The sequence below is a fragment of the Chanodichthys erythropterus genome, chromosome 24, assembly GCF_024489055.1.
Source record: "Chanodichthys erythropterus isolate Z2021 chromosome 24, ASM2448905v1, whole genome shotgun sequence".
Classification (NCBI taxonomy): Eukaryota; Metazoa; Chordata; class Actinopteri; order Cypriniformes; family Xenocyprididae; genus Chanodichthys; species Chanodichthys erythropterus.
In genome coordinates this window covers 23,416,085-23,443,972 of record NC_090244.1, presented here as the reverse complement: position 1 = coordinate 23,443,972, position 27,888 = coordinate 23,416,085, and the positions used below count along the sequence as shown (strand labels likewise).

At 38.4% G+C, this 27,888-nt stretch overlaps 3 protein-coding genes across 5 annotated transcripts in view; 2 read left to right on the top strand and 1 right to left on the bottom strand.

Moving 5' to 3' along the window:
* The window catches only part of ush1c (Usher syndrome 1C), a 32,679-nt gene extending 23,775 nt beyond the window's left edge, over positions 1-8,904 (top strand). For 2 of the 3 annotated variants that reach the window (XM_067379190.1, XM_067379188.1), the window contains 6 exons: positions 2,698-2,739; positions 2,890-2,943; positions 3,025-3,124; positions 3,350-3,459; positions 5,729-5,784; positions 5,965-8,688. In XM_067379190.1, the coding sequence (XP_067235291.1) occupies positions 2,698-2,739; positions 2,890-2,943; positions 3,025-3,124; positions 3,350-3,459; positions 5,729-5,784; positions 5,965-6,079 (477 nt within the window). In that variant the 3' untranslated portion in view covers positions 6,080-8,688. The other variant, XM_067379189.1, reaches the window with a different exon arrangement.
* A 1,417-nt stretch (positions 8,905-10,321) lies between these two features.
* Positions 10,322-15,588, bottom strand: LOC137014809 (uncharacterized). The gene is made up of 7 exons (XM_067379328.1): positions 15,462-15,588; positions 12,890-12,937; positions 12,591-12,775; positions 11,567-11,721; positions 10,921-11,384; positions 10,608-10,813; positions 10,322-10,528 (listed from the first exon to the last, which is right to left on the bottom strand). The coding sequence occupies exons 1-7, from the start codon at positions 15,586-15,588 to the stop codon at positions 10,322-10,324; spliced, it is 1,392 nt and encodes a 463-aa protein (XP_067235429.1).
* A 3,376-nt stretch (positions 15,589-18,964) lies between these two features.
* Positions 18,965-22,309, top strand: LOC137014808 (uncharacterized). The gene is made up of 6 exons (XM_067379327.1): positions 18,965-18,980; positions 19,128-19,312; positions 21,023-21,177; positions 21,299-21,729; positions 21,821-22,026; positions 22,127-22,309. Exons 1-6 carry the CDS (start codon positions 18,965-18,967, stop codon positions 22,307-22,309), a joined length of 1,176 nt encoding a protein of 391 aa, XP_067235428.1.
* Positions 22,310-27,888: the final 5,579 nt, after the last annotated feature.

The following is a 27,888-nucleotide window of genomic DNA, read 5'->3' as shown; positions in this document are numbered from 1 at the left end:
GCTCGTGCCGAAGCACACAGGGAGTGACGCGATGTGCCAGGTACACCACTCCCTGTACACACAGAGGAACCGGCCCAAATCGCAACACACACTTCACTCTTAGGCGTGTGCTGTGAAAACAGCAGTTGAGAGCTATAGCTCGGATCCTCGGGAGCTCGCGACCTCGCTGTAGCACCGTCACACCAGCACACACGGCTTGCTGTGAATCCTCTTCGAGGCAGTTCTGTTTAAGAAGACTGTTTTGTGTGAACTAGACACCACTGAATGGCTCCGAAGCGAAAGACAGAGTGCGATTGCATCTGCTTCCTTTTTATATACACCTGTCGGAGGCAGTGCGCATTATGCAAATATCGCACGCCAATTCCATTGGCTTGTTTTAGTTTACACGAAGCTGATAGGGCTCTCTAAGCGATATCCCAATTCGTCGGTCACTACTGACGTACGTCGAACGTGACCGACTGAAAGGGAACTAAAAATTTGTGTGTGATTGAACCAAAATGCAAAATTACTGTTTTGGTATAAATTATATTAAAATACATTATATGAACCATTTAAGGTCTGAATTTTGTTTTGTTTATGGAAATCTGCTGTTTTCATCCATCCATTTTTATGCGCATTTGCTTTATATCTCTTAAAATACTCAAGGACATAAGAAGTATGATTGCAATATGACACTTCTTTCAGTTAAGATGTTATATGTTCACCTTTCCTTGACACTGAACTGGTTGATTAACTCAAATATATCAGAATTCTACCACAGTCACACCTATATATTCCCATGCAATCATACCTCCATCTTTTTTGCTGTGAAAGCAGCATTTGAGTGGATCTCATATGCACTGCTCGAATCTGAGAATCAAACTGAAGGCATATAATGTTAGAGTAAATATTCACCAAATGGTATCTTTGTGTGCGATTTCATTTTTTAAATTTATTTTTTTTATTTTTTTTATGAGGAAGAGCATCACTGGAGGTCTGTGTGTTTCCATTTTGTTGGTTCAGTCACAGTGGTTGTCAAAGTTGATTATTTGTCTTGATGGAAGACCAGTGGTTTTAAGTGTGTTGTGGTTGTGAGAGAATCTTTATATTGTACTTAAACATCATTGCAGATGATTGTCTATTGACACCTTCCAACTAGAAAGCTACCAATGGATCCAACAAATCAAATGCATCCTTTCTCAGTATAAATATATGTGTACTATGTAGTAGTATATTATTCATTGTGTTATACTGTTTCATGTTATAGTACATTGTTCTTTTTATTCACTTTTTATACTGATTAGCTTTGTATTTAAACAGAAACTTGAATATAACCTGTTCCTGCATTAACTTTAAAGGGTTACATCCAAAAATGAAATATCTGGCATTAATTACTCCCTCTCATGTTGTTCCACAACCGTAAGACCTTCGCTCATCTTCGGAACACAAATTAAGATATTTTTCATGAAATCCGATGGCTCAGTGAGGCCTGAATTGACAGCAAGTTAATTAACACTTTTCCCAATGCCCAGAAAGCTACTAAAGATGCATTTAAATCAGTTCATGTGACTACAGTGGTTCAACCTTAATGTTATAAAGTGATGAGAATGCTTTTTGTGCACCAAAAAACAAAATAAGGACTTTATGACAATATCTAGTGATTTCAAAACACTGCTTCATGAAGCTTCGAAGCTTTACGAATCATTTGATTTGAATCAGTGGTTCGGAGCATGTATCAGACTGCCAAAGTCACGCCCCCCCCCAGTGATGAACCATTGAAATTTCGAAACGCTTATCACGTATTGAAGCCTCGTTTAATGAAATCATGTGACTTTGGCGCTTCGAACCACTGATCCAAAGCAGAACATTCATAAAGCTTCATGAATCAGTGTTTTGAAATTGCCCATCACTAGATATTGTAGATGATATCCACATGAACTGTATGAATTGAAACACATGAAATGCAGGCCTCACTAAGCCATCGGATTTTATCAAAAATATCTTAATTTGTGTTCCGAAGATGAATGAAGATCGTACAGGTTTGGAACGAGGGTAATTAATGACAGAATTTTAATTTTTGGGTGAACTAACCCTTTAATTTAAATATAAACACATTAAATGAAGTAAGCAACAGATTTTTGTATAAATATGCACACAGCAAAATTTTGTTTGTGATGCTGGCTGATATGACAATTGTCTTGGAATTTATACTGACACCTATAGATATGGATATAGCATTGCTCACCAATTTCATTGTAAAAATACTTATTCAGTCATGATCAATTCATTCTGAGCAACAATGTGGAGGTTGAGCGAGTAGCATTCAGCTGGTCATGTGATCTCAAAATGGCGGCCACAATGAGGCAACCCTCTCCATGTAGATTAAAACTGCTTTTTTAGACCAGTGATATGACTGCAATTTATGTGATTGTACATTATTTAAAATTTATTTGAAATATGCTATTAGTTTTGTGTTTAAATAGCAATAATAAAAAATACAGTACAGATGCTTTTTATAGATTGACATAGTAGCCATGCCAATCTACTGAGGTTTTTTAAACACTGTTCTGGAAGAGTAAACAGAACCTGGCATTGATTGGATTAGAGTGACAATTATCCAGATATATAGTGTTCATTTGTCTTTTCTTGGAAATCAATGAGCGCTAATTTGTATCTGTTTAAAGTATGTCCTTAGATTGAACCTCATTTGTTTTGCAGGGATTTCAGAAATACGTGGATGATTTTGATCCATATTCCATGGTACTGTAACCCTTTGCATTAACAGCTCTCCATGTCCCCTTTTTCCATTTTAATATTTTATAACACAGATATGATTCACTCCTTGAACATTTCTCTATGGTATATTACTTTTACCATCTTTGCTGTGGTAAACTGTGTATGTTTTAACAGTTCACGGCTGAGGAGATAGCTGGCAGAGATGTGCGACTTTTGAGAATTAAGAAGGTAACTAAGGAAATAATGAAAATGTGAGCAACAAAATAATGAATAAATATATATTTTTTTTATTCTATTCACATTCTTTAGGAAGGAAAGCTTGATCTGGCCATAGAGGGAGGGATCGACTCCCCATTGGGAAAGATTGTGGTGTCGTCTATCTATGAGGGAGGTGCAGCAGATAAACACGGTAAGTCCTACAAAAATAACACATTTCCAGAATATCATAGAGGTTTGAAGGTTGGTTCTTTTGACTTTAGCCTTTAGCAAACACATTAGCAACAACAACACTCAGTTATTTGTGATATTGATTATATTGACTTAATAAAACATTTAGTTTTGTTTCAAAATTACTTGCTAAGTTTCTTCAATTTATTACTGTTAATTTTCCATGTTTTTGTCAATGTTATCTTAGGTGGGATTGTATCGGGTGATGAGATCATGGCTGTGAATGGAAAGATCCTGACGGATGTGACTCTAGCTGAAGGACAGACCTCAATGGCTCAGGCCTGGAACAGTGGAGGGGTATGGCCCTCATTACAATAAAGCAACCAATCACTTTAAATCAGTTGTTCTTGGGGGGTGAAGAAAACCATGCAGCTCATTAGAGCCAAATGGTTTGAACACACACACATTTAGGGCGTTCACACTTTTAGTTCAATTCTCTTGGTTCTTTTGGTCCAGATCATCACCTGTTTTTTGGTTCTTTTAGCTGTTTTTGGTTCTTTTAGATGTCTTTGGTCTGTGTTGTTCATATTTCAGTCGAGCCACAAAAGATTTTTTTTGGAAGTGGACCAAAGATCCACCTTTTCAGTGATCCGCTTGTTTGGTGCACACAAAGGTTCAAATGACAGCATTCACACTTATTCAAATGGATTGCACTATCAGAGCAATCGCACCAGAGTTTGTTTTAATCAAACCAAATCTGCCAAGTGTGAACTCACCCTTAAATACAACTTTTGTCATTTACACTTCCTTGAACACCAGTCATTCATCAGATTCCCCACCCTCTTGCATAATATTTTGACAAATTTGGTATTGTTTTCCACTACAAATAAGAGTCTTTACTTTCTTACATCTTACCATATACTGCATTCACATAATGTCAGATTAACTGTAATTTTCAACATAAAAACTATTCACATAATGTCCTTAATTTAACAAAATTTTCAGCCTTTGACGTTTAATTTATTAAACTTTTTATAAAATTTAAACTTGTGTAGATTTGTCTATCAGTCTTAAATGTCATTTTATACTAGCCCTTGTGCACTTTCCTTGTTCTTCAAGATTTTGCAGTAGAATTAACACACTCTTGTAGCAATTCGTAACTATTTAACATTTGTGCATTTTACATTGGTAGTGAATTCATATGAATTCATAAAAACTCATTCACCTTTTCATACGATCTGGGTTTGGTTTAGGGGCGGACCTTAAAGGCCTTTGCACACTGAGTCCGAAATTTTCATCTGCATTTTTTCGTATTCGTGAGAATTCGCATTCAGAGAGAATGATTTAGTTGTCCTCGCTCTTCTTAAAAAGAGAAAAAGAAAGGGGGAATATTGGGTCCATCCAATCTCGAGATTGCGTAAAGAGGAAGGAGAGTTCCACCTCATCAAGGAGCTGTGTGATTATCCCAAGCATTTCAAAGTTTACTTCAGGATGTCAGTGGCTCAGTTTGATGCTTTGCTAGCGATACTGGTGCAATCTGTCTTTATATTCTGTCTCTTTGTATTCCGCACTTTGTTTGTCATACAGTGCTACTGCTTAGTGCTGTACACAATGTGGATCAGCTTGTCAGATGGCATTCGGGATTTTGGCATTCGCTTGTACGGTGGCTCTGAATTGTCCAGACGTCTCTCAAAATGTGTGCCACAGTTTTCGAAAAACGCAGAAAATCGAACCTGATCCAGATGTTTTTTTATGACAGACGAACATTTCGGTGGCAGTGTGTAAACGTGATTGACACAACGTGCGGTCGTATTTATTTTTAATGTGCGAACATTTCGGACGCGAATTTCGGACTCAGTGTGCAAAGACCTTAATGCTTAATTTTTTTTCTTCTTCTAAAAATCTTATATATTCATATGATTTAAATGGAATGAATTTGTCAATGTAATAGATACAACGTTTTAATGAGATTGGTTTGGAAGAATATAGAGGTGAACTGAAATGTAGTGATTTATGTATTTTGCTGTCATCAACAACAAAACTGGATCTTATTAGTAGTGCCCTAGAAATGAATAATTTCTGAGTACAGTGAAGTGAATAGCAGTGTAGAATCTCTAAGGTTTCATTGCACAATTACAGTAATTATGATAATTCTGACATCACATAAATGCTGCATTAAACCAATTCTGCAGAATTACATAGATTTCCCTCAACATTTGTTATAGAAATAGTATGGTTTTAGGTATGCATTATTTTTTTAGATATAGGTTAAACCAACAACCTATGCTATTGGAAATTAGTTTTCTTATTTTACCTGGGAGACATAAATCACAAGAAAGTGCACAAGGTCTGTTGCTGTAATGATTTTTTTCAGCAAGCATCATCAAATATAGATGAAGAAAATTGTGTCATTGTGTTTGTCAAATGTCAATAGAGTGGGGTTTTAAGTAGGGTGATGTTATTCACAGTTAATGCATTTCATTCATGCAAATGAATTGTGCAGGAGGAAAAATCACTGACTGCATGTCTTCTATTGTGTGCTAGAATTGATCTAACTCATACAAATCGATTTCATCCTTTTGTTCATGTGAATATGCTTTGTATTTTTCTGTGTATGTGCATGCAGGACTGGATTGACCTGGTCATTGCAGTGTCTCCACCGAAGGAATATGAAGATGAAGTGTACGTATAGTTGCATTCTTCCTCATAATACAATGACAGCTCCAGTGCTCTCTAAATTAAATTCACTTGAATGTAGTATTATGCATTATGTGGTCTATTTCCATTGTGCCTGATAAAAAAAACAATTAGATGGGTAAATGGCTCTCAATGGTGAAGCTGTCATCTGCTGTATGTCTTCAGCCCTAAAGCAGCATCATTCAGACCCACTGCAAAGAAAAAGGTTTTCCAAGGCAGTGCCCCTGTGTACAGACAGGGCTACGTCCTTCAGATGAGGACCCCCCATCCCCCAACCTGATCAGCCACTAGCCTAGTGGTAAAAGCCCCCCAAATCATCCCATACCATTCTGCAATGTGCATCATGTACATGTGACAATCTCTTTGTCAATCTGGAAACCCACCCAGATGTTTTCATTTGGGGATTTGGTGTGATAATGATTCAGTAATGCAATATTCAATACTCTGTTGTTCACAAGGCTGTGCAGTCGTTCTGATTGATGTTGTTCAAAGGGACTGTTACATGTCATGACTTGTGCATTGATTATTGCATGATATATGCTACTGCATGTTACTATAAATGTCTACAGCACTACTGTCCATGGAATTATGAAAAGATACTGCCATTGGTTCACTAGGAGCAAACTATAAGTCAAAAATGTATGTACGGGTGCAATTGTGCTTGAAGGCATTTATATTTGCACTACCAGTAATGGCCCCCTGGTTGTAGGAGATAGTAATTGTGCCATTTGACTTTTTTCACCATGTCTTTTTGCATGTTCTGTGAATCAATGAAGTGGCATTCGCTGTAATTTTTTATATATGTTTCATGTATAACATATACAGTCTTTGCTGTAAAATTCCTTTTCCTTGCTAAGAGTGCAATCTTTTTTTCTTCAGCCCTCGTGTGGATGTGAGATATAAAATGTTAAGTTATGTAGGCAACCCCGGTTCCCTGAGAAGGGGAATGAGACACTGTGTCATGGAGTTGATGGTTTGGGAACGCTCCTTGTGAGCCGGTGTTTGAAGCACGGCAATTTTGATTGGCTACCGCAGTCAGATGACGTCACAGTCTTGCTGGCAGAGTATATAAGGGCACCTAGAAAGATCGTCATCAACTTCATCAACCATCTTTGTCAATCGTCAATGTGATGCAATGTCTCGTTCCACTTCTCAGGGAACCAGGGTTACCAACTTAACCTAATATTCCCTTTTGAAGTGGAACTCAATACTGTGTCATGGAGTTGACGCTATGAGAAAGAAATTTCCACTATGCCATACTGCCGAAATGCCTGTTCACTGTGCTGTCAAATCACCAGCAAGCTAAGCTGTAGCCAAAGTTTGCCATACAGCACACCTAATGACCAAGAATTATCAGCTTGAGGCAACCTCCGCAGCTCAATACCACCTCTGACCCGGGGTAGAAGTGATTAGGTAGATTGCAGGCTCACAGCATCTGCCACCATAAAGACAGGACAGACTAAAGGACTGCTACCCGGACCCTCAGCCATTAGTTCCAGAGGGACAATCTGCTCAAGGGTGCAAGTATTAAGCATCAACATAAGGACCGGGAGAGGTCTCAGGAGAAAACACCATTCTCTCAACTGCTTGCTCTACCAAGGAACATGGTTAACCAAAATTGTGTCTCCTTGGGTACTAGTCGATGTATAATCGTCTGATTATTACCTCCAGTATGAACCAGAAGGGCTTACTGAGAGAGCAAAGAACCACAGTGCTCTCATACCACTCCCTACCAAGTAGCTCTTATTGGCTTCCAGTGAATGACAGAGAGTAGGTCACTATCTGCGTTAATGTCCACTTTTATGTTTCAATACTCCTCGCAAACCGTTAGGAAAGAGTGTCAACATAATCTCCCGCTATGTCCAAACTTTCACCACCAAATTAAGGTGACAAATGAAGGAGTGAGACGCAGAAGTGAAAAGCTCATTCTCCTTGCTGTATTGTCCTTATATACCAATAAAAGTACTAAATGGACTGATGCAGCCTCCAACTAGTTGGGGGCTCAAACTGCCCCTTCCTTTTGCCAAGTGCCAGAATGTTATTTCCAATATGAATGTGATGCAAAGGGAAGCAGTGAGGATGTGGGACACAAGTTACGGTATTGCTCATCATCCACACTCATCACAGCCTATGTTATAGGAGTATATTGCTATCATCTATAAATTCCTGGTGTCGGGAATAATAGACAGAGAGAGACGTGGGACGTGAGTAGCATGACTGCCCATCTTTCCTCCTTCTGTCCATATGAGATATGAAGGATAATGAAACTGCATCTATACCCAGTTCACTGGAGGATGCCTGATGAAAGAGTGGGACACGATAGTGTGAATGCCTAATCTCTTCCTCTAGATCCAATACTTATATGCCATCAGGGAGGCGAATCAATAGCGACCCCATACTCATAGTACTAGCTAAGCGACCGATAATAAAGTGATGTATGTGGCATGCTGCACACTTTACAACCATATCACCCTTATTGCACTAGGAAGGGCGGCAGGTCAAAGAATGGGACACAGCCACACTAGAGCCCGATCTCTCAAGAGAGCCGATCGAGCATTCTCCGCTCCGACACATATATCATGAGAATCGCCTGGTGTTATGTATCTCTGACTTGAGGTACACTCTTTCTGAATGCTCTGCTAGGCTTTTTTTATTCCTAGCCACACACAGAACATACCCTTATATACTCTACAAATGCTCTTGTGACGTCACCTGACTGCGGTAGCCAATTGTGATTGGAGTGTAGCACACGTGCTTCAGACACCGGCTCACGAGGAGTGTTCCAATTACGTCAACTCCAGGACGCAGTGTTGAGTTCCATTTCAAAAGGGAACCCTCTTTTAAATATCTATCAGACTAATCTTATTTTTATATTTTCTGTCGCTCTCATTACAGGACATTCTTTTAAGACTTATCACAGGAGGAATCCATCAAGAGCCATTCCTTAGTGATTTTCCAGCAAGCACATAATTTAGTATATATGTTGTAAGTGTAGCGAATGCAATTATTCACATGCTTTATAAATGAAATATCTGTTTTAGAAATACATAATTTACTATTTTGGGCTATATTTTGATGCAAAACAATAAATATGCATTAAAAGATGTTTTTGTGTAATGTTTGTATGACTTCTGATCATTCACAAATTAGGGGTGCTTTCACACTGGACCCTTTTCACATTTCTGGTTTTGCAGTAAACTGTAGTATGGTAAACTTCTATTGCCTGGAAAATCCAGCCTCACCGCTGTACCAGCGGATGAGTCTGGTCGCCATTGAATCAATTCGATTTCTAGGGCGGAGCAAATCCGAGCAAACAGGAAGCAGAGTAAACCAATCAGAGAAGGGCAGATATGACGTTAGCAAAGTGACAAGAGAGTCAACAGCGAAAAGTAAATAATGAATGTGTTTTTGGTCATTTAAAACTGAATTCACTGCTGAATAGAACAAACTCTCGGGTTTCGTGTGCGCAATCTTTGTTGATATTGAAGGGACTTTCGCCGCACTAGAGTGACGCTGTTTGCGTCACTGAAATAAACAAATCTGATTGCACGGTACGGTTTGGAGTTGACTCGAGGCGCGACGGAGGGCAGACTGACCAGACTGATATATCTTGTAGAAGATATATAATTCTGGACTTGCCGGGCAAAAACTTCTATAGTAAATGTGATAATATACCAAATATTGAAATATTATTCCAAACAGGTATTTCATACCATATTTTAAAGTATGGGTAATAAATATACTGGTTGTAGCTCAAATGATTCGACCATTTACTGCATTTTTTTTATTCTTAGTTATTTACATATACTTTGGCTAATGAATCTGAAGTCTCACACATTCAAAGAAAATAGCTTACTTCAGTGTTGCAAAATAACATGGATATACACTGGGGAAACGGGTTATTTGTTTCTGGTTTCCCTTGCTCCTAGTTCCTGTCATTACTTTGCTTAGGTGTGTCTATGGCCATACGCAGGGTTTTAGGAGTTCTGAGGTCCAAAAGCTGATATTTCTAGTGTGTCTGCAAAAACTGCTTTCTCTTATCTACAGAAGTGCCTTTTAAGATGGAGGGCAAAATTTGGACATCCTTATAACCATGTCATTGGGCAGGAACCTAAATGATCTGCCAAGCAATAAGACGTGATATAAATTTCATATGTATTTATACACTCATGTTCTCGTTCATGCTTTGGTCTTATTCACGTTATGCTATTTGTGGTTAGTCTTAGTTTCTCATGCTTTAGTTTATTAATTTCTTATATTCCAATGTCATTTGGATGAACAACCTCTGCAGGACAGTATACAAAAAAAAAAAAAGTTTATATTTTTGAAATCCAAAGCAATTTAATCACAGAGGGAATATGGAAATGGCATGAGAGAAATGAAAATCCATGACAATTTGGCTCACTTAAAGGTTTTATGAAAAAGGCATCAGAAATAACAAATGCATTATTCAAAGCAGTAAGCCTGAGACATTATAGGCATGTACGCTACTTGTACTGTAAAGACTTCTTACATTTCTGCTTTACTGAGTAATGGGAGCTGGTGCTTCAGGAGTAAAGGGATCCGGATTTATTTTGTTCAGATCCACTATGACAGCGTCATACTCTTTTTTCCATTCCTCTGGTGACAGTGAAGATGGGCTGGTCTCCAGGAACTTATACGCATCTTTAGTCTGCAAGCTAAAGATGCTCTTTGCATTCAGACAGGATTCACCGAAGGCTTTCCAATGCTGAAAGATTTGGGGTAAAAAATCAGTTACAGCTCAGAGAATGAAATCAAGGTGAACATTATCTCAATGTCTAAGTTACCCCTTGTGCTGTACTAATAGACTCCAAAAAGATCTCCTTCAGTTCACTCTCCTCGATGAAGTGTTCATTAGCAAAAGTCTCATCTTTGAGAGCCTCCAGCATTACACTCACTGATTCCCAGAACTTCTGAAGCTGAATCAGAATTTTTTGGATACAGGAAAGGCATTTTTGGACATCATTCAGATGGACAGGGTCCGGAATTGAACCTTTAGAAACAATATGAAACAGACATTAATTATATATAGAGGCTACTGGTGTAAATCAGGAGTTGTGTCAAGCATGATTGGAGATCTTTTAAGTGAAAGAATCTTACCATTTTCAATTTTCATGCTTGCCAACTTCAGCTGCATATCAGTCATCCTGACATGGATGTTCCACTCCTTGCTCATCAGGCTTGATTTATCAAAGGAGAGTTGAGACAATTCGCTGGACAGACCCTGGGTTTTCGCAGCTACATCAGGGCCAGTTTTAGCATCATAAATTGATTTAACAATGGGTCCAACAAATGGTACAAGGGCAGCAACGATACCGAGACCATTACTTTTGCTAGAAGCCTCTTTGACATGATTCTGCAGTTCTTTGTTTTTCTTTGCAATCTTTGCCTCAATTTGTCCAATCTTCTCAGTGTTTTTCTTCAGTTGATCTTCGAGATCCCTCACCGCCGTCTCCTGAGCATCTATCTCCTTAGTAGTTTGTGCTTTTCTTTTTTCTGTCTCATTCTTTTCAAGAATTACATCACTGGTGCAGGAAGCCACACTGTGGTTGTGTTTCTCATATCTGACAATAACAGATTTCACATTAATCATCAGCTTAAACACAGTAAAGGTTCTTGATATACACTGTTCATCCACAGGACTTTTGGCAGTGGCCATATTAAAAGTGTTCCAGATATGGTAAATTCAACAAATCTTGCTATACTTTCTTATGCTAAAATTCTAGCAACATTTTAATTTTTTTACCTATCTACCATCTTCTCCACTTTGTCAACAATTTCACTGATCCATTGTCTGGCTTTTTCCAGGGACTTAATTGCCAAAATGGTTTTGTCCTTTTCAACAGCAACCTTCAGCGCAGGCAGCAGCGTGGAAACCAGGTTTTTACTTGTGGCCGCACACTGAAAGACAGCAGAAATGCTTACACTCTTTATCTTCATGTTTCATAGTTTACATAGGAAACAACTGGTTAAAACAATCAATCAGTTGTCTCATGAGTTTAAAGATTAGGCTCATTTGAGATGCCAATCAAGAGTGAAATAAATGCAGATCATTTCAGTAGTTCGAAACAGCTCACCAAAGCCAACAATCCAGAAAATTTGTGCTGGCTGGTAAACTCCTTTGAACTGCCATTAGTCCATGACGATTGAGTACTACGTGGGTTTGCCCTAGGGCTCTGCCTTCTCATTCATTCTTTCACTCGGTCCGAGTGAAGTGATCTGTATGGTATAAAATACTATATACAAATAAACTTGAGTAGAATGCCAAATTGCAGATATGATGGGAACATATCCACATTTCTGTGATCAGAACTTTATTAACTGCTCTTTTCTCATTATCGTTTTCATTGTGTGGTTGTTGTGCTATGGAGATATAATATAGCACGTTTAAATATTCATCTAAAAACTGCAGCTTTCTTACCAGTATTAACAATTTTTATGACTGCCATCTGTCTTGTTGAAGAGAATTGTGGACTTTTCATCTTTCAGAATTCATTAATCTCTTGGACAGACGGTAATACACTCTTAACAATAAGGTCCTTTATTGGCATCTATAGTTCCACAAAGAATTATCATCCATGGAACTTTTCCATTACACACAAGTTTCTAGTGTAAAAAAAGCTCTTCAGATTTTTAAAAGATTCTTTGGTGACCAAAAATGGTTCTTTTATAGCATTTCTGTGAAAGTCCACTTTTGGAGTCTTCATTCTTAAGAGTGTTATTGGATGTGGGTTGCAATAACAAAAATGGCTCAAGAACATTGGCTTTACCTTCAGCAGCAGAGCCTCTGAGGATCCAAAGAGAAGCTGAGTTTCAACAGCACGCTCTCGGAGAACCCTCTCCAACTTGGGGAACTTAGCCAGGCAGAGATAAGAGAGGTGGTAGAGCAAAGCTGTACGCTGAGCAGATGGAAGAAGCTCCGTAACAAAGTCGGGGCTACTTGCGACTGTAATTTCTGTAGAGTTACAAATGTGATAGTTATTATTGTGATAGATAGTTATTAGTCAAAATGCAAAATGTTAGATGTTAACGTTTTATAAATGAAAAACAATTCCGAATTTTTACTCACCTTGGCTGTCTGACATTTTTTGTCTGTAAAGGAAGTACCTGGAAAACACTAAAAAACAACACCAGCATGAGATAAGTAACATAAAAACAATGGATTAAGAGAGGCCAGTAAAAGTTACCTTTGAGATAAGTGAACCTCAAAACAATGTAGTTGACTGCATCAGCATGGGGAATTTATACTCAATGGCACCTCCTTAAACTGGTTCCCAAAACAAGTTTGTGCATTTGTGAAATTCTTAGGCTTGCAGGTCCAGACTGGTCATCAGGACCCCTGACAGAATTCCTGGTTGCCTGGCGAGTAGACCACTTGTCTGTAAGCATGCAGTGTTTTGGGGACAAGCATTGTTTAAAATGGGGGCTCATGAAAAATGGGGGTAAAAACAAAAGTTTTGCATTTATAATTTTGTTCAGTGTGTATTTAACAAATCTTTTAGTTTTTTTTTTTATTCTAAAATTTGAATTCTAAAATGAAAACATATGATTTATTGTAATATATAGGCTAATTATAACTTCCTATAATTTCTTTTGCACCCTCTGTTCAAAGAAGGAGATTTTAATTGTTTTTTGCACCCTCTGTTGAAAGTAGAACATTTTAATTGTTTTAGCTATGCTTATGTTATTGATCAATGTCATCTGAAGTTTTGAATAACAAAGAAAAAATTCTGACTGGTAAAAATGTTTCAAAGGTTCAAAGGATTTATCTCCTGTTTCAAAGTATAGGATCTGTATACAAATCAGTTAAAATCAATTAAAAAGAGCTTGTGTACATTGTGTACACTGGTGAGATATCATTGATTTAATTTGCAGTTGATTTCATCTAAAGATGTGTGGCTCTGAGTCTGCTGTAGTTGTGTTTCTGCTTGTCTCTTCTTATTTTCTGTCCTTGTTGTTCTTCTTAACTTCAGTAATTCTGCTTGTTAACCGCAGGTATCATCACTAATGGTCAATCATCACCAAGCCGACGCCGACGAACTAGTGGTGACAAAAGCAGACTGTGGGGTTGGCTCACGTTGGCAGCGTCTGGGTCCAAAGTTGCCCTGACACACCAAACCAACACTCGACAGCCAATAGCCAAGTAGCACGTCCATTCTGTGCCTGCATAAGATGAAATGCCTTTCCGTACCAGCAGGTGGCAGTAGCTGAACAGCCAATCAGAATGATCAGATGGCCTGACAGAACGACGAGCTCCGACACCGGAAATGGCGAACAAAACGAACAAAAACTGCCCGACGGCCGACCATCGGCTTGGTGTGTTCCTGCCTTAAGGCTGCGTTTACACTGCAAGTCTTTGATTTGGTCTTTTGATCCAATCTTTTGGCCAGTCTGTTTATATTCACTTTAGATGCGATTGGTATCCAAAATATGCGTTTACATTAATTCATGCCCAAAATGATAGTCATTGATAGCTTTTAGTGATGTTCGGTTCTTGAACAAATCGTTCGGTTGAAACCGGTTCATAGGAAGTAACCGGCCAAGCCTTTTCACTTATCGAACTGAATCGAAATTTAGTTCCAAGGTGATGATGCAAGACGTACAAGCCAAAGTAGCATGTCCAACTCAAAAAGAACCGACTGACCCGGTTCAACCAACTCGAAGTTTGCAGAGGATTACCAAGGAATCAAAAAGAACCGATTAAGCCGGTTCAACCAGATGTCGAGGTTTACCGAGGACTACCGAGGACTCTGATGAGTGAGATGATGATACCATGCAAGCCTACGGCACTTATTGGAAATATGCTTATTATGACAATTTTATTAAAACCTGCAAAAAACTTTTTGTCGAGAGACGTAAATAAATTTTACTATGGTTTATTATAGCCTACATGCAGATTATAAGTTGTAAAGTGAAATCAATGAGTTTATTCTTTTTATATACTTTAGACATTAGAACATATGCATGTTTGTACATGAATATGTGTGTTCAGTTCGCCCTCGCGGAGGTCTGTGCACGCCACTGTGTGTGTTGTAGTTGTGAATCTTATCCACAATGTAGGCTAATCAATATTGTTCAGTCGTGTCTGACATAAAGGATCTGTGATACAATGAAACTGTGACCACAAACCATTAAGTGAATGAGGCAATAATCAGCAATAGGCTATGCTTTTACACAAATAACTTTTTATTTGAATGTTTCAATATGAATCAGCTTTTTGAACCGGTTCATTGAGTCGAACTGTCCGAAAAGAACCAGTTTGCGGAAATGAATTGGACTTCACTAATAGCTTAACTGTGCACATGGTAGTCCCTTAGGTTTTGAATGGCCATGCTATCAAAATTATTTATATATTTCACATGTGGTGGTCATGATTACCTGTCAGAATGTTTAACAGCTGTCAGTGTCATGAATATTTTGCATCGTGAAATCTTACTAAACAGATATAGACCGGAAAATAAAGGTAATTTTCGTTTATTATTTTATCTATGGCTTGTCTATGTCAGAGATCAGCCATCACCACCCAATCACAGAGATCATTGTCACCTGAATACTAATCACCCACATCTGCTTATCTCCTCATCACTGCAAGCACACACATCACTCTGGCACTTTGTCTGGTCTAGTTTGTCAGCACTTACCTCTGAACAGGGTATGCTGTATTTCTCCATTGTCTCTCCTGATCCTCTGTGTCTCCAGAGTCTTCTCCATCAGGCTCCAGCCATTCTCCACTCTCCTTGCCAAAGTGTGTGTTTCAGCTGCTATCATCCATGACCTCCTCAGTCATCTGCAACAGAACAGAACGGTCAGTATCCCCATTCGCTATTTCTTCTACTGTATACTCGCCTGCTTGTGTCCATTACCTTCTGCTTCTAATAAACCTCTTTATCTGATAAACCTCTTTGTCTCTCATTATCACCAACATTGTTGTGAGTCTGTGTTTCATAACACACAATTCTGAAGAGAATTAAAGTTGTAGGTAAGATTACAGTTATTTGAATGAATTCAAATATGAATAATAGCGAGAGTGTGAGTGCGAGAGAGTAGCCTACCCAGTGAAGCATTTGGTTTAATAAAAAAACAAAACAAAAAAAACAAACAAACCTGCAATCATTGAGGTGAGAAATATAATGTAGGCTAGCTTTCAGTGCAGCTTATTTTCTTTTAACCAGGCAGATGTTGAAAACCAGCTGCTGAATGTGTGTGTGCATGCAATTTCTTTCTTGGAAAAGATATCTAGATGGGTATATAAAGTTCCCACCTCAATAAAAAAGAGCTGTGAATTTTAGTGCGAGTGCATACAGGCACACCTGTTTCATAATACATTAAAAGCTATCTTTGTGGGCAAACGTGTCTGATCATGAATAATGATGTTTCACACCTGGGAAAACAAAAACCCTCTCTTAATGGCTCAGTCAGCTGAATGTCAACTTGAAGAGTCACACACCTTTGTGCTATTCCTGAAACCTTACCTTTTGCTGGTGACCAACAATGCTGGATTTTTCAGCATGGATGTCTGATGTGGAAACCTCCACATTCCTGTGATCAAAAGCTTTCTTAACTGCTCTTTTTATCGTTTTGTGTGTTTGTTGTGTTATGGAGAGGATATAGTGTAGTACATATTTAAATATTCATTTAAACACCACTTCCAGCAGTGCGGATTGCATTGGAATGTTCAAGAAAAGTGTATTGTTGCTCAGCCATTTTGAACTTCCTTTTACTCCTGACCAAAGAACAAAAAAGAACTTCCCTGCTGAAAAAAAGCAGCATTGTTGGTCACCAGCATGAGGTATGTTTCACATGCTGGGACCAATATGGAATGCTGGTTACTGCCCAGAGGGAAAAAAAAAAAAAAAAAAAAATTGTTCAGTGTTTGCTTTTCCGAAGTTGAGTTTCAGGAGACAACTAATTAGTTGTGGTTCTCATATATCCCTCATTTATTTTTAACAGTTTCAGATGTTTCTCTAAAAATTAGAAAGAAATAACTGAGAGAAAAGGAGTTAAAACGGAGAATGTGGTGGAAGGAACATAGATCTCTTTGTCTTTTTGCAATCTCTTTCAAGACTCCATTATAGGAATATTTTATTGCTCAGAGGTTGCTCTTTCTAAGCTTGTGAGACTTAGTTGTGATTCTCATTTATCTCTCACTGTAGTATGTTTCTCCTAAAATTCCTTGGAAGAAATAAAGGTAAACACAACTGAGACATGAGAAAGTTCTGAGAGAAAGGAGCTCAAAATGATTAACGAGAGATCTCTTAATTGTCTTGCTGTAATCGCTTTCTAGACTCAACTATAAAAATATTTTTAGAGCTTGCTTTATTTATTGGGTTTTCTCACCTTTAATGGGCAGGTGTAACGGGGCGGGAGACTCAGAGAGATCCATGTGCAGCTTTTATTAACAATAATCGTGGTCGTACAGGCAGGGGTCAGAGAACAGCAGAGACCGTGTCAGAGGCAAGACTCCCTCCTAGGACTTTTTTCCCAGTGCTAGCACGCTGGGTTTTTCTCCTAGGGGTTTTTTTCCACCCCTGGAAGTCAGCCGACATTGGCTTAATGTAGCACCATCTTGTATGTTACATATTACCACGCTTGTTTGTACAGTTTATTTTTAACCACTTCCCTTTTTTCTGTGCTTCTAATATGTAAAGCTGCTTTACCAATTGTAAAAGCGCTATATAAATAAATTTGACTTGACTTGACAAGACGTAATCAGAATCAGTACCAGGCAAAGGATCAGGACAGGCGGCAGACAAGACAGGAGAATCCAGTAAAACAGGCAGAGGTAATCAGGCAGGCAGCGATCCAGAGGCAGAAGTCAATAAACAGTCCAAGGTAATACACAGGTGATCAAACAACAGTATAAACGCTCAGAAATGTCAGACTTGGCAGAACAAGACTTCACGAAGCATGATGGGGAATGGCAGTCTTAAATAGTCCGGGGCAGATATGGAACAGGTGTGTGTGTAATCAGTCCAGGTACGTGGTTGGGAAATGTAGTCCAGGCAGGTTAGTATTCGGGCGAGGGTGCCCTCAGGTGGCGATCGGAGGGAGCCACAGAAACCGTATTTGTGACAGCAGGACTGTAGGATGAGAGACTATTTCTTTCAGGATAGGAGATGGACTAAAATGAACTCCCACAACTTACTGCCAGATTCTGAAACAATAAAAACTCACTATCTGGAGAGAAGATCTCAGAGAAAGAGCATGAAAAGAGCCTTGCCCAAACATCTGCCCTTGTTTGTTTGATCTCAGCTTTTGTCTTAGCAGGAAAATGAAGTCTTACAGAGGACACAAATGTGAGCAATCCAGTTAAGGAGAAAAATCTGAACACAGTGTGTGATGTTGTTGAGATCTCTTCTAAAGCTTTAAAGGAGACCATTGTGAGAGTGTTAGATTTTTTGTCTCAGGGGACAAGTGTGAGAAGTAGGAGACTCCATTTGATGTTAAAGTAACCTAATTTTTGTCTAGGAGAAACATTTGCTAAAGAGATCTCATTTTTTATTTTTCTTTCCTATGGGTGGTTTGCTGGTAGTCAGCAAGGGAAGCCGGAGTGACAGCTACACCAGCTCAGTTTTTCTTGTGAACAGCATGACTATGTACCCGTGTACCAGCATTACCAACTATAACCAGGATAAAACAGCCTGGACCAACATGGAATTCAAGCTGGTTCATGCTGAAATTTTCAACAGGGTACTCACTTCAAAAAAGGGAAACCTGTGTACCAATTCTGAAGGATTCAACAATTTTACAATACAATGCATTTATATGTATTTATTTTGACACGTCCTATTAAGACAAAACTGGCTTTAATTTTGAAAGAACGGTATGCGCGGAGAGATCGCCTGCTAATGATTCACGAGGACGCCTGCTAATCCCCCAAAGGCTACACCTTCTGTTCTTTGACAATCAGTTTCAGGTATCTTCATTCCAAACATTTTTAAGGAGGTGCCATAGAGTATAAATTCCCTATTCTGATACCATAAACTGCTCTGCTTAGAGGTTTTTTCCTTTGACAGGTATCTTTTACTGACATGCTCCATCCATTGTTGTAGTGATTCTTGTCTCATTTTGTTTTTTTGTCGTTTTTCAGACACTGTAATTTTTTAAAGACTACGAAGAGTGAAGATCGGTTGCAGAAAAAGCGATGCCCATTACACAAGGTGAGCGAAAGTTTATGAATCGTTTTTGAACAATAAAATGTAATTAAAATCTTAGTCTTCAGATATTTACATGCTTCATGTTATGGTATCTGATACAAGTCTGTCCAAAACCATCATGTAGTAATTATTACATTTGTGATTCTACAGAAATGATGGGTGAAAATCACCCCAGCTTCTTTCAGGAGCTTCTTCCATCGGCTGATCGTACGGCTTTGCTCTACAATCTCTCGTATCTCTGTTTGGCTAAGTTCCCCAAGTTGGAGAGGGTTCTGAAAGGGTGTGCCATTGAAACCCAGTGTCTTTTTGGCTCCTCTGAGGCTCTTCTGCAGAAGGTAAAGTCAATGTTCTTCTGACTTTTCTCTTATTGAAGTCAAACTAAAGAGGCATATTAAAGGATTAGTTCACTTTCAAATTAAAATTTCCTGATAATTTACTCACCCCCATGTCATCCAAGATGTTCATGTCTTTCTTTAGAAGAAATTTAGGTTTTTGATGAAAGCATTCCAGGATTTTTCTCCATATAGTGAACTTCAATGGCCTCCAAACATCTGGGATCGCGTAGAACGCTTTGAAGCTGCACTCAAACCGTAATTTTGACCTTCAATCATTTGGAGGCCATTGAAGTCCACTATGCGGAGAAAAATCCTGGAATGTTTTCATCAAAAACCTTAATTTCTTTTCGGCTGAAGAGAGAAGGACATGGACATCTTGGATGACATCAGGGTGAGTAAATTATCAGGAAAATTTTATTTGAAAGTGAACAAATTATTTAAATCCGTTAAATCTAAATTCAGGGCTGCGTTCAGCCCCGACAAAACGTTGCGAAACGTTTTTTAAATGGAAACGGTGGTGCGTTGAACACCCCGTTCTAATGACGTAAGAGATACAAATATGGTAGCTGAGAAGGACATTTTTTGTGTTCTTTTTGTCGAATTTTCGGAGCCTGATGAAGTCTGTAAATACGTGTTTAATACTGCAAAATACGCTCGATGTTACAGTCACTGCCCCTTGCCGTCCAGAATAAAACATCTCAAAAGAGTGAAGCAATTTGTGAAAACTGTTTCTAATTAGTGTGATCCAACATTTGTCTTTATGTTTATAAAAGTTTATGAAAGTATCACTCCACAATACAATAACAAAATATATAAGTAGCCTATAGAATTGTTTATGTTTATCACATTAATCAGTGTCTATCACACCTTCCTAAGGAAAGGATATGGACCAGAAGACAATGCAATTACTAAATAATATTTAGACTTAAAGAAGTTCCAGATCTATACTTGTGCTCTTATTATTTAAGTTATACTTGCTCTTGTGAATTTTGATGTTAATTACATTTAAGAGCTTTTAAGAGCTGTTTCTTTAATACCGCATGGTTTATATGCATGTTGATGCTGATTGGGCTAATATTTTTGACACACCCACCAAACAAGAGAAAACGTATCTCAAACCTGTTGCAAACCGTTTCACACCATTTCCAAGAAACATGCCGTTCAACACGGAAACTGCACACCGGTTTGAGCTTGAACGTGCCCCAGGTAAAAAACAAGAACTACAAGGAGTAGAATTGAAATGCACTGAAATTAATTGAAATGCTGTGAGTGTAGCTTGTAATAATGCATTTGCTTTTAATTGTAATGAAAATATATTGAATTTAATATAAAATAAAGTTATTTTTATTCAACCTTGCTAGGCTTTCTGTCTGGTGGTAAATGTTTGACATAACGGTACACAATATTGTTGTATTTGATGCAATTGACTGTTACAGGTAGTACAGTACATATCTCATTAAATTATCAATAAATTCTTTGGTTTTGTTGATAAATTAATATTTTGTAAACATTTAGACAGATTCCCCCAACCACCCACATATTTTGGCAAAATTCACCAAAGGATGATGACTTTGGGGCACTATTAATTTCATGCCTACAATAAACATGAAACTTAATTATCTAATATAAAATTATTTATATAAGTTGGCTGAAAAATCTGAAATGGCACATGCAAGGACATTACATGTAAAAATTCTTCCTGTCTTTTAGTGTGTGGACACAAGTAACCAAATGGTTTCCTCACTGTTTCCTCAACTGAAACTCGCTGTTGAAAATAATGAAAACATTCAGTCAACCATGTCTTTGCAAAAAGCAGGAGAATGGATCACAGAAATTGTTAACAGAGTGAAAGAGATGGTGGACAGGTACAATTTTAGGAAATGTTTCAAAGTCTTACATGTCAAAAGCATTATAATATATGAACCCATACAAAACAAAGTTTAATGTGATCAAACTAATGGCTTATCTGAAATCTGTCATCACCAGATATGAGAAACACAACCACAGTGTGGCTTCCTGCACCAGTGATGTGTTTCAGGAAAAGGTTGAGACCGACACAAAAAATGTACAAACTACCAAGGAGATAGAGGCTCAGGAGAAGGTGTTGAGAGATCTTCAGATGGAACTGAGGAAAACCTTAGAGGAAATTGGACAAATTGAGGCAAAGATAAACCGATGTCATGGCAGATTTGCTTCTAGAAGAATGTTTGGTTTCAGTTTCCTGACTGTCGTTGTATCATTTGTTGGATCCGTTCTTAAATCCATTTTTGAAACTAGACCTGCAAGAAACCAGGCTCTCGTCAATGAAAAAGCTCAACTCTTTGCTCAGAAGTCAAACCTGAAAAGCCGGGAGCACAATATCCAAGTCAGGCTGAATGATGTTCAGCTGAAGTTGGCAAACATGAAGACGGCAAAGGGTGAGATTCTTTCAAGATCTCTATGTGCCAATAGTCAAAAATCTCAGAGTGATCTCTCATAATTCATGTCTGCTTCATATTGTTTCTCAAGGTTCAATACCTGACACTGTCTATCTGAATGATGTCCTGAAGTACCTTTATGAAATCCAAGAAACTCTGCTCAAGCATAACTTGTTCTGGAAATCAGTGCTAGTATTTCTGGAATCTCTCAAAAGCGAGACATTTGCTAATGAACACTTAATTGAGGAGAATGAACTGAAGGAGATTGTTCTGAAGAATATTGATTTAGCACAAGAGGTAACTTACACACTGAGTAAACGATCAGTTGCAAGTTTATGGCAGTTAATTTCATTGCATTTTCTGTGTTGTGATTCATTTTGTACCTCAAATCTTTCAGCATTGGAAGGCCTTTGGAGAATCCTGTCTGAAGGCAAAGAGGGCCTTTAGCTTGCAGAATAAGAATGCGTACAAGTTCCTGGAGTTCAAACCATCTTCACTGTCACCAGAGGAATGGAAAAGGCGGTATGACATTGTCAAAGCAGATCTGACCAAAATAGGTTCTGCCATTTGTGCACTTTAGTAAATGATGGTTGCCATTTAAAGGATTAGTTCACTTTCAAATAAAAATTTTCCTAATTATTTACTCACCCCCATGTCATCCAAGATGTCCATGTCTTTCTTTCTTCAGTCGAAAAGAAATTAAGGTTTTGATGAAAACATTCAAGGATTTTTCTCCATTTAGTGGACTTCAATGGAGCCCAAACGGTTGAAGGTGAAAATTACAGTTTCAGTGCAGCTTCAAAGCATTTAACACAATCCCAGACGAGAAAAAATGGTCTTATCTAGAGAAACCATTGCTCATTTTCTAAAAAAAAAAATAATAAAAAAAATAATAATAATTATGTATGTTTTAACAATAAATGCTCATCTTGAACTAGCTCTCTTCTTCTTCTCTATTAGAATTCTGTCAGTGTAGACACTGCTAAGTTTATTACTGCCCTCCTCAGGACAAAGTTTGAACTAATTGTTATATACTTGCACTAGCATATTGTATATAACAATTTAGTTCAAACTTTGTCCTGAGGAGGGCAGTAATACACTTAGCAGTGTCTACACTGACAGAATTCTAATAGAGAAGAAGAGAGCTAGTTCAAGATGAGCATTTATAGTTAAAACATATATAATTTTTATTTATTTTTTTAAGAAAATGAGCGACGGTTTCTCTAGATCAGACCCTTATTTCTCGCCTGGGATCGCTGTAAACTGTAATTTTGACCTTCAACCGTAGTTTGATTTATAGAATTGCTGTGGTACTATATGATACCTTTGTGTAAAAATCGTAAAGCCAAAATCATGATTAATATTGTATAATTTGAAATGTTATGTGTTTGTGTGTATTATGTGTAACATGCATGTTTAAATAAATGGATGAAAAAAATGTTATAGGGCTATTTGTTACTTGGGGTTCACTTATAATATTATATATATAATATATATAATAATAATAATAATAATAATAATAATAATAATAATAATAATAATAAAAAATAATAATAATTAATAATAATAAAAAAATATATATATATATATATATATATAATATATTTGGCCTGTCACGATATCCGATTTTTCACTACAGGATTATCATGGCCAAAAGAATTCACAATAATGATATATGGAAATTATATTAAGAAATTATATTATTTTACAGTATTACATACAGCGATGAAAGGCTATGTCATTTGGCATTGCATTATAAATATACAATATTCTTACAAAAATACCCGAGATGGTTTGAAGAACACAGATAAACCATATATTACATCACAAAGGTGTGTTTATTCTATTCATGTTTAATCAGTCAAAAAAGTCAAATGACAACATGCAAAATCATAACAGGACTTCATACCTTTGTAATGAAATGGAGATCACGAGATGAATCCAATCCGTCGCACTTGGGTAAAATGTCCATGAGCATCCATTGAAAAGCATCCAACAGCACAAAAGTGTCCACAAAAGTGGTAAATCCACTTATCTGCGAACTCAGACATGTAAGTATCGATCTTTTATACTCCAAGTGTTAGATAATGATTGGTTAGTTCTAAACATAATAGTGACGTAACATTTTAGTCTTCCCAGCAGAACTTATGCTTTCATTTCTGATAAATGTGAGAACTTGTGTGTTCTTCTGCTGAAGTGTTACCCAGAATTCATGTTGGTTACCAGTGTTGAAAGATCTTGTTACAGCCACTGCCATAACACAAAAGAGGGATGACACAACAGCTCAGTCAAAAAGGGGAATTTATTAATGAGACAAAATATAATGACAAGTGGGAGAAAATAGACAGGAAAATAAAGGGCTAAACACAAAAGAGAGCGCAGCTCCGACTCGGGATGGCCGCTCAAGTTCCACCGCCGAAGTGTGGAAACTTGGCTTCCTTTAAGCACGGGATAATAGTCCACAGGTGTAAAGGATCTGCTGAATTAGGACAAAGGTAAAAATCATGCTTTTCCTGCCCCTAGAGGGCAGGCAAATACATAAATTTACATGCATGTAACACCTTCATCCCCCAAAAGTGAACTGTCACCACAAGAAAGTGCATCTACTAAAAGACACCTTTCCCAAAAACATACGTTACCCACAGGCCTATCCGATCCGGGATAGTGTGTCAGCAACCACATTGCCCCGACCTCTGACATGTTTAATGTCAAGGTCATATGGCTGCAAATATAAACTCCAGCGCATGAGATGCTGATTAAAGTTGCGCATGGAGTTCAAAAAGGTAAGCGGATTATGATCGCAATACACAAGGATCGAATAACAGCTGGACAAAACACCTCGAAATGTTGAATCGCAAGAACTAACGCTAAAGCCTCCTTTTCGATAGTAGAATACTTTAGCTGTGCAGTATTAAACTTTTTAGAAAAGTAACACACTGGGTGTTCCACATCATCAGCACCCTTCTGCTGGAGGACAGGTCCTGCCCCAATATCGCTAGCATCCACTACGACACTGAACTGTTGTGAATGGTCAGGTGCAGCCAACACTGGGGATGAAATCAACAGTATTTTCAGTCGCACATTGGCATGCATCAGACCACTCAAACCGAACTCTAGGAATCTAAGTTTCTGCAAAAAGAACGATAGTAACCCACCATTCCTAAAAAACGTCGCATTTGCTTACAATCCATTGGAGGTGGAAAATCACAAATGGCCGCAACCTTTACAACCCCTGCCAATAACCTTTCCCAGGTACACAATGGTGGCTTTACCAAATTCACATTTGCTCAAGTTAACAGTGAGTTTAGCACCAGCCAGCCGCTGAAAGGTACTTGGTGCATTTTTCATCCCGAAAGCCATAACCTTATCATTAAGGAAAGCATCAGGAGTGACAAATGCTGAGATCTCCTTAGCACGTTCTGTCAGAGGCACCTGCCAGTATCCTTTCAACACGTCAAGTTTCGAAATGTAAACAGCAGAACCTACCTGATCGACGCAATCATCAGTTTTTGTGACAGCGTTTACGCGTCGATAGTCAGTGCAAAATCTAAACGTGCCATTTGACTTATTCACCAGCAAACATGGCGAACTCCATGGACTGGAGCTGGGCTCAGCGATGTTATTTTCCAACATGTATTCGACTTCTTTTTGCAAATTAGCTCTTTTACACGGGTTAACGCGATATGGATGCTGTTTTATAGGTGGCGTAAAACCCACATCAATATCATGCTCGATAACTGACGACTGACCGGGAATGTCGCTGAACAACACTGAAAACGTACTCACCAATTCCATAACATCAGCTTTCTCAGCAGGAGACAAATGCGGTAACTGACTGGACAAAGTTAGGAGCATCTCTGAATTGTTCAATCTACCCTGAACTATACACCTTGATGTCCATTTGTCTGCCTCATCCATCCGTTCAGATGCGAGCAGGCCGACAGGAGAGATCTCATACTCTGAAACACAAGGTAAACAACTCTTTACATTTTCAGCACTCGAATTTCTCTCATGATAGGCTTTAATCATGTTCACATGGCAGACTCGAAAACTCTGACGGTGGTCAGAAGTAGAGATAACATAGTCTCAATCTGACAACTTCTTTTCAATCACATAAGGGCCAGTATAACGAGCTTGCAATAACCCGCCAAGCACCGATAACAAAACCAAAACTTTGTCACCAGGGCTAAAACTCCATTCTCTGGCTTTCTTATCAAACCAAGTTTTCATTTTCTCTTGCGCCTTCTCAAGATTCTGTTTGGCCAATTCACGGACTCGGTATAAACGTGTATAAAATTGTTAAACATACTCAGGAAGAGTGCTGCTTTTTGGACCAGAGAGACATTTTTCTTTTAGTACGGCCAAAGGACCACGAGGATTGTGGCCCAAAAACAGTTCTGCAGGGCTAAACCCAAGTGATTCCTGCACCACCTCTTGTGAAGCAAAAAGCAACCAAGGAATTCTCTCTTCCCAGTCCCTCTCAAGCACAAAACAGTAAGAGCACAGCATAGACTTTTGGGTCTGGTGAAACCTCTCCAGTGCACCCTGGCTCTCAGGACAATAGGCGGCAGAGACATTATGTTTGATACCAAGTCGTTTAACCCTCTGGAGTCTGAGGCTGATTTGGGGCTTGGAGAAGTTTTGACATGCCCTGACATTTGTGCTTTTTTCAGTTGTTCAAAAACATATAAATGACAAACGTGTCATTACACTGTATTCAGCACAAACTAGGCTACAATAATATGTGGGGAACATGTATGTACATGTTTGTATTTTCGAAGGAATAATGTTTATGGGCCCTATTTTAACGATCTGAAACGCAAGTGTCAAAGCGCAAAGCGCAAGTAACTTTGTGGGCGGGTCTCGGCGCTGTTGCTATTTTCCCGGCGGGATAAATGGCTCTTGCGCCCGGCGCAAATCTAAAATGGGTTGGTCTGAAGTAGCTTCATTATTCATAGGTGTGGTTTGGGCGTAACGTGAAATAAACCAATCAGAGCGTCATCCAACATTCCCTTTAAAAGCAGGTGCGCAAGTTCCATTATGGATTTTGCTATTATTACGGTGTATTTACCAGGCGCACGCCAGGAGTGGTTCACAGCCGAGGAGACTGATGTTCTTGTAAGAGCAGTGAAAGACAGAGAAGTTGTGTTGTATGGGGATGGGAGAAACCCACCCAAAATAGCGTCGGTTAAACAGGTTTTTTCACATCTTCGTGGCACACCACAATGTGTTAATATTTTTTTAGTGTAACATATGATTTGCAAAAATAACTGTTGCATCTGTGTAGATTACATGAGCAAAGTGTATGCGCGTTGTGCACGCTATACATTATGGTCAAGCATGCGCCCTTAAAATAGCATAATGAACAACGCGCAACGCGCCATTGACTTTAGACTAGGTTTTTTCTGGTCAGTGGCGCAAGTGTTTAATGGAACAGCAAAATAGCACCAGGGATTGTTTGCGCTGGAACACGCCTCCTTTTTTGCGCTGAACCGCCCAGGGAGCGCAAGTTCATTCACTAGTTTAGGGACGTGCTTCTGTGGAGGGAAAAGCGCGCTTTGCGCGGGTGCAAAATAGGAATGACACATGCGTCGGTGTACAAAGTCAATTGCGCTGGGTGCAAGATAGGGCCCTATGTGTGGTTATTGAAAAAACTTTTATTGAAGTCACTGAAATAAGGCCAAAAAAGTATATTGAATCTGTGTTCACAAGACTTCGGGTATTGGAGGTTGTAGACTAGAGTTTTTGCTTCAGAATTATGTAAAAATTATGCTGCCTACTCCTTCATATAAAACAATATATTGATTTAGTTTTTGTGAGACACTTTTTGTCAAGAAACACAGCATGCGTGGAGGCGTGAATCTGCATGAATAATGGGCCATTTACACCTGAGAAGACAAAAGATTCACATAATAATGATCTGAAATGACTTGTATATTAATGAGGCCTTTCAGTCAGGTAGGCTGTGAAAAAAAACCCTCTGTAATAAAGTCTCAGCTCATCATAAACAGCAATACTGTGAAATGTTATTACAATTTAAAATAATGGTATTCTATTATATTATTTAAAATATAATGTATTTCTGTGATGCAAAGTGTCTGAACAATTATGTTACCTCTATGGCATTTCATACAGGCTTTTAGCTTAAAAGCATGCACA

Coding starts and splice junctions, on each gene's coding strand:
- LOC137014809 (XM_067379328.1), bottom strand. CDS start 15,588: ATGATAGCAGCTGAAACACACACTTTGGCAAGGAGAGTGGAGAATGGC. Junction 11,385..11,566: donor GTGGAGAAGATGGTAGATAG/GTAAAAAAATTA, acceptor TGTTATTGTCAG/ATATGAGAAACACAACCACA. Junction 10,814..10,920: donor AAGCATGAAAATTGAAAATG/GTAAGATTCTTT, acceptor TTGTTTCTAAAG/GTTCAATTCCGGACCCTGTC.
- LOC137014808 (XM_067379327.1), top strand. Junction 19,313..21,022: donor CTGAGGCTCTTCTGCAGAAG/GTAAAGTCAATG, acceptor CCTGTCTTTTAG/TGTGTGGACACAAGTAACCA. Junction 21,730..21,820: donor AAACATGAAGACGGCAAAGG/GTGAGATTCTTT, acceptor TTGTTTCTCAAG/GTTCAATACCTGACACTGTC.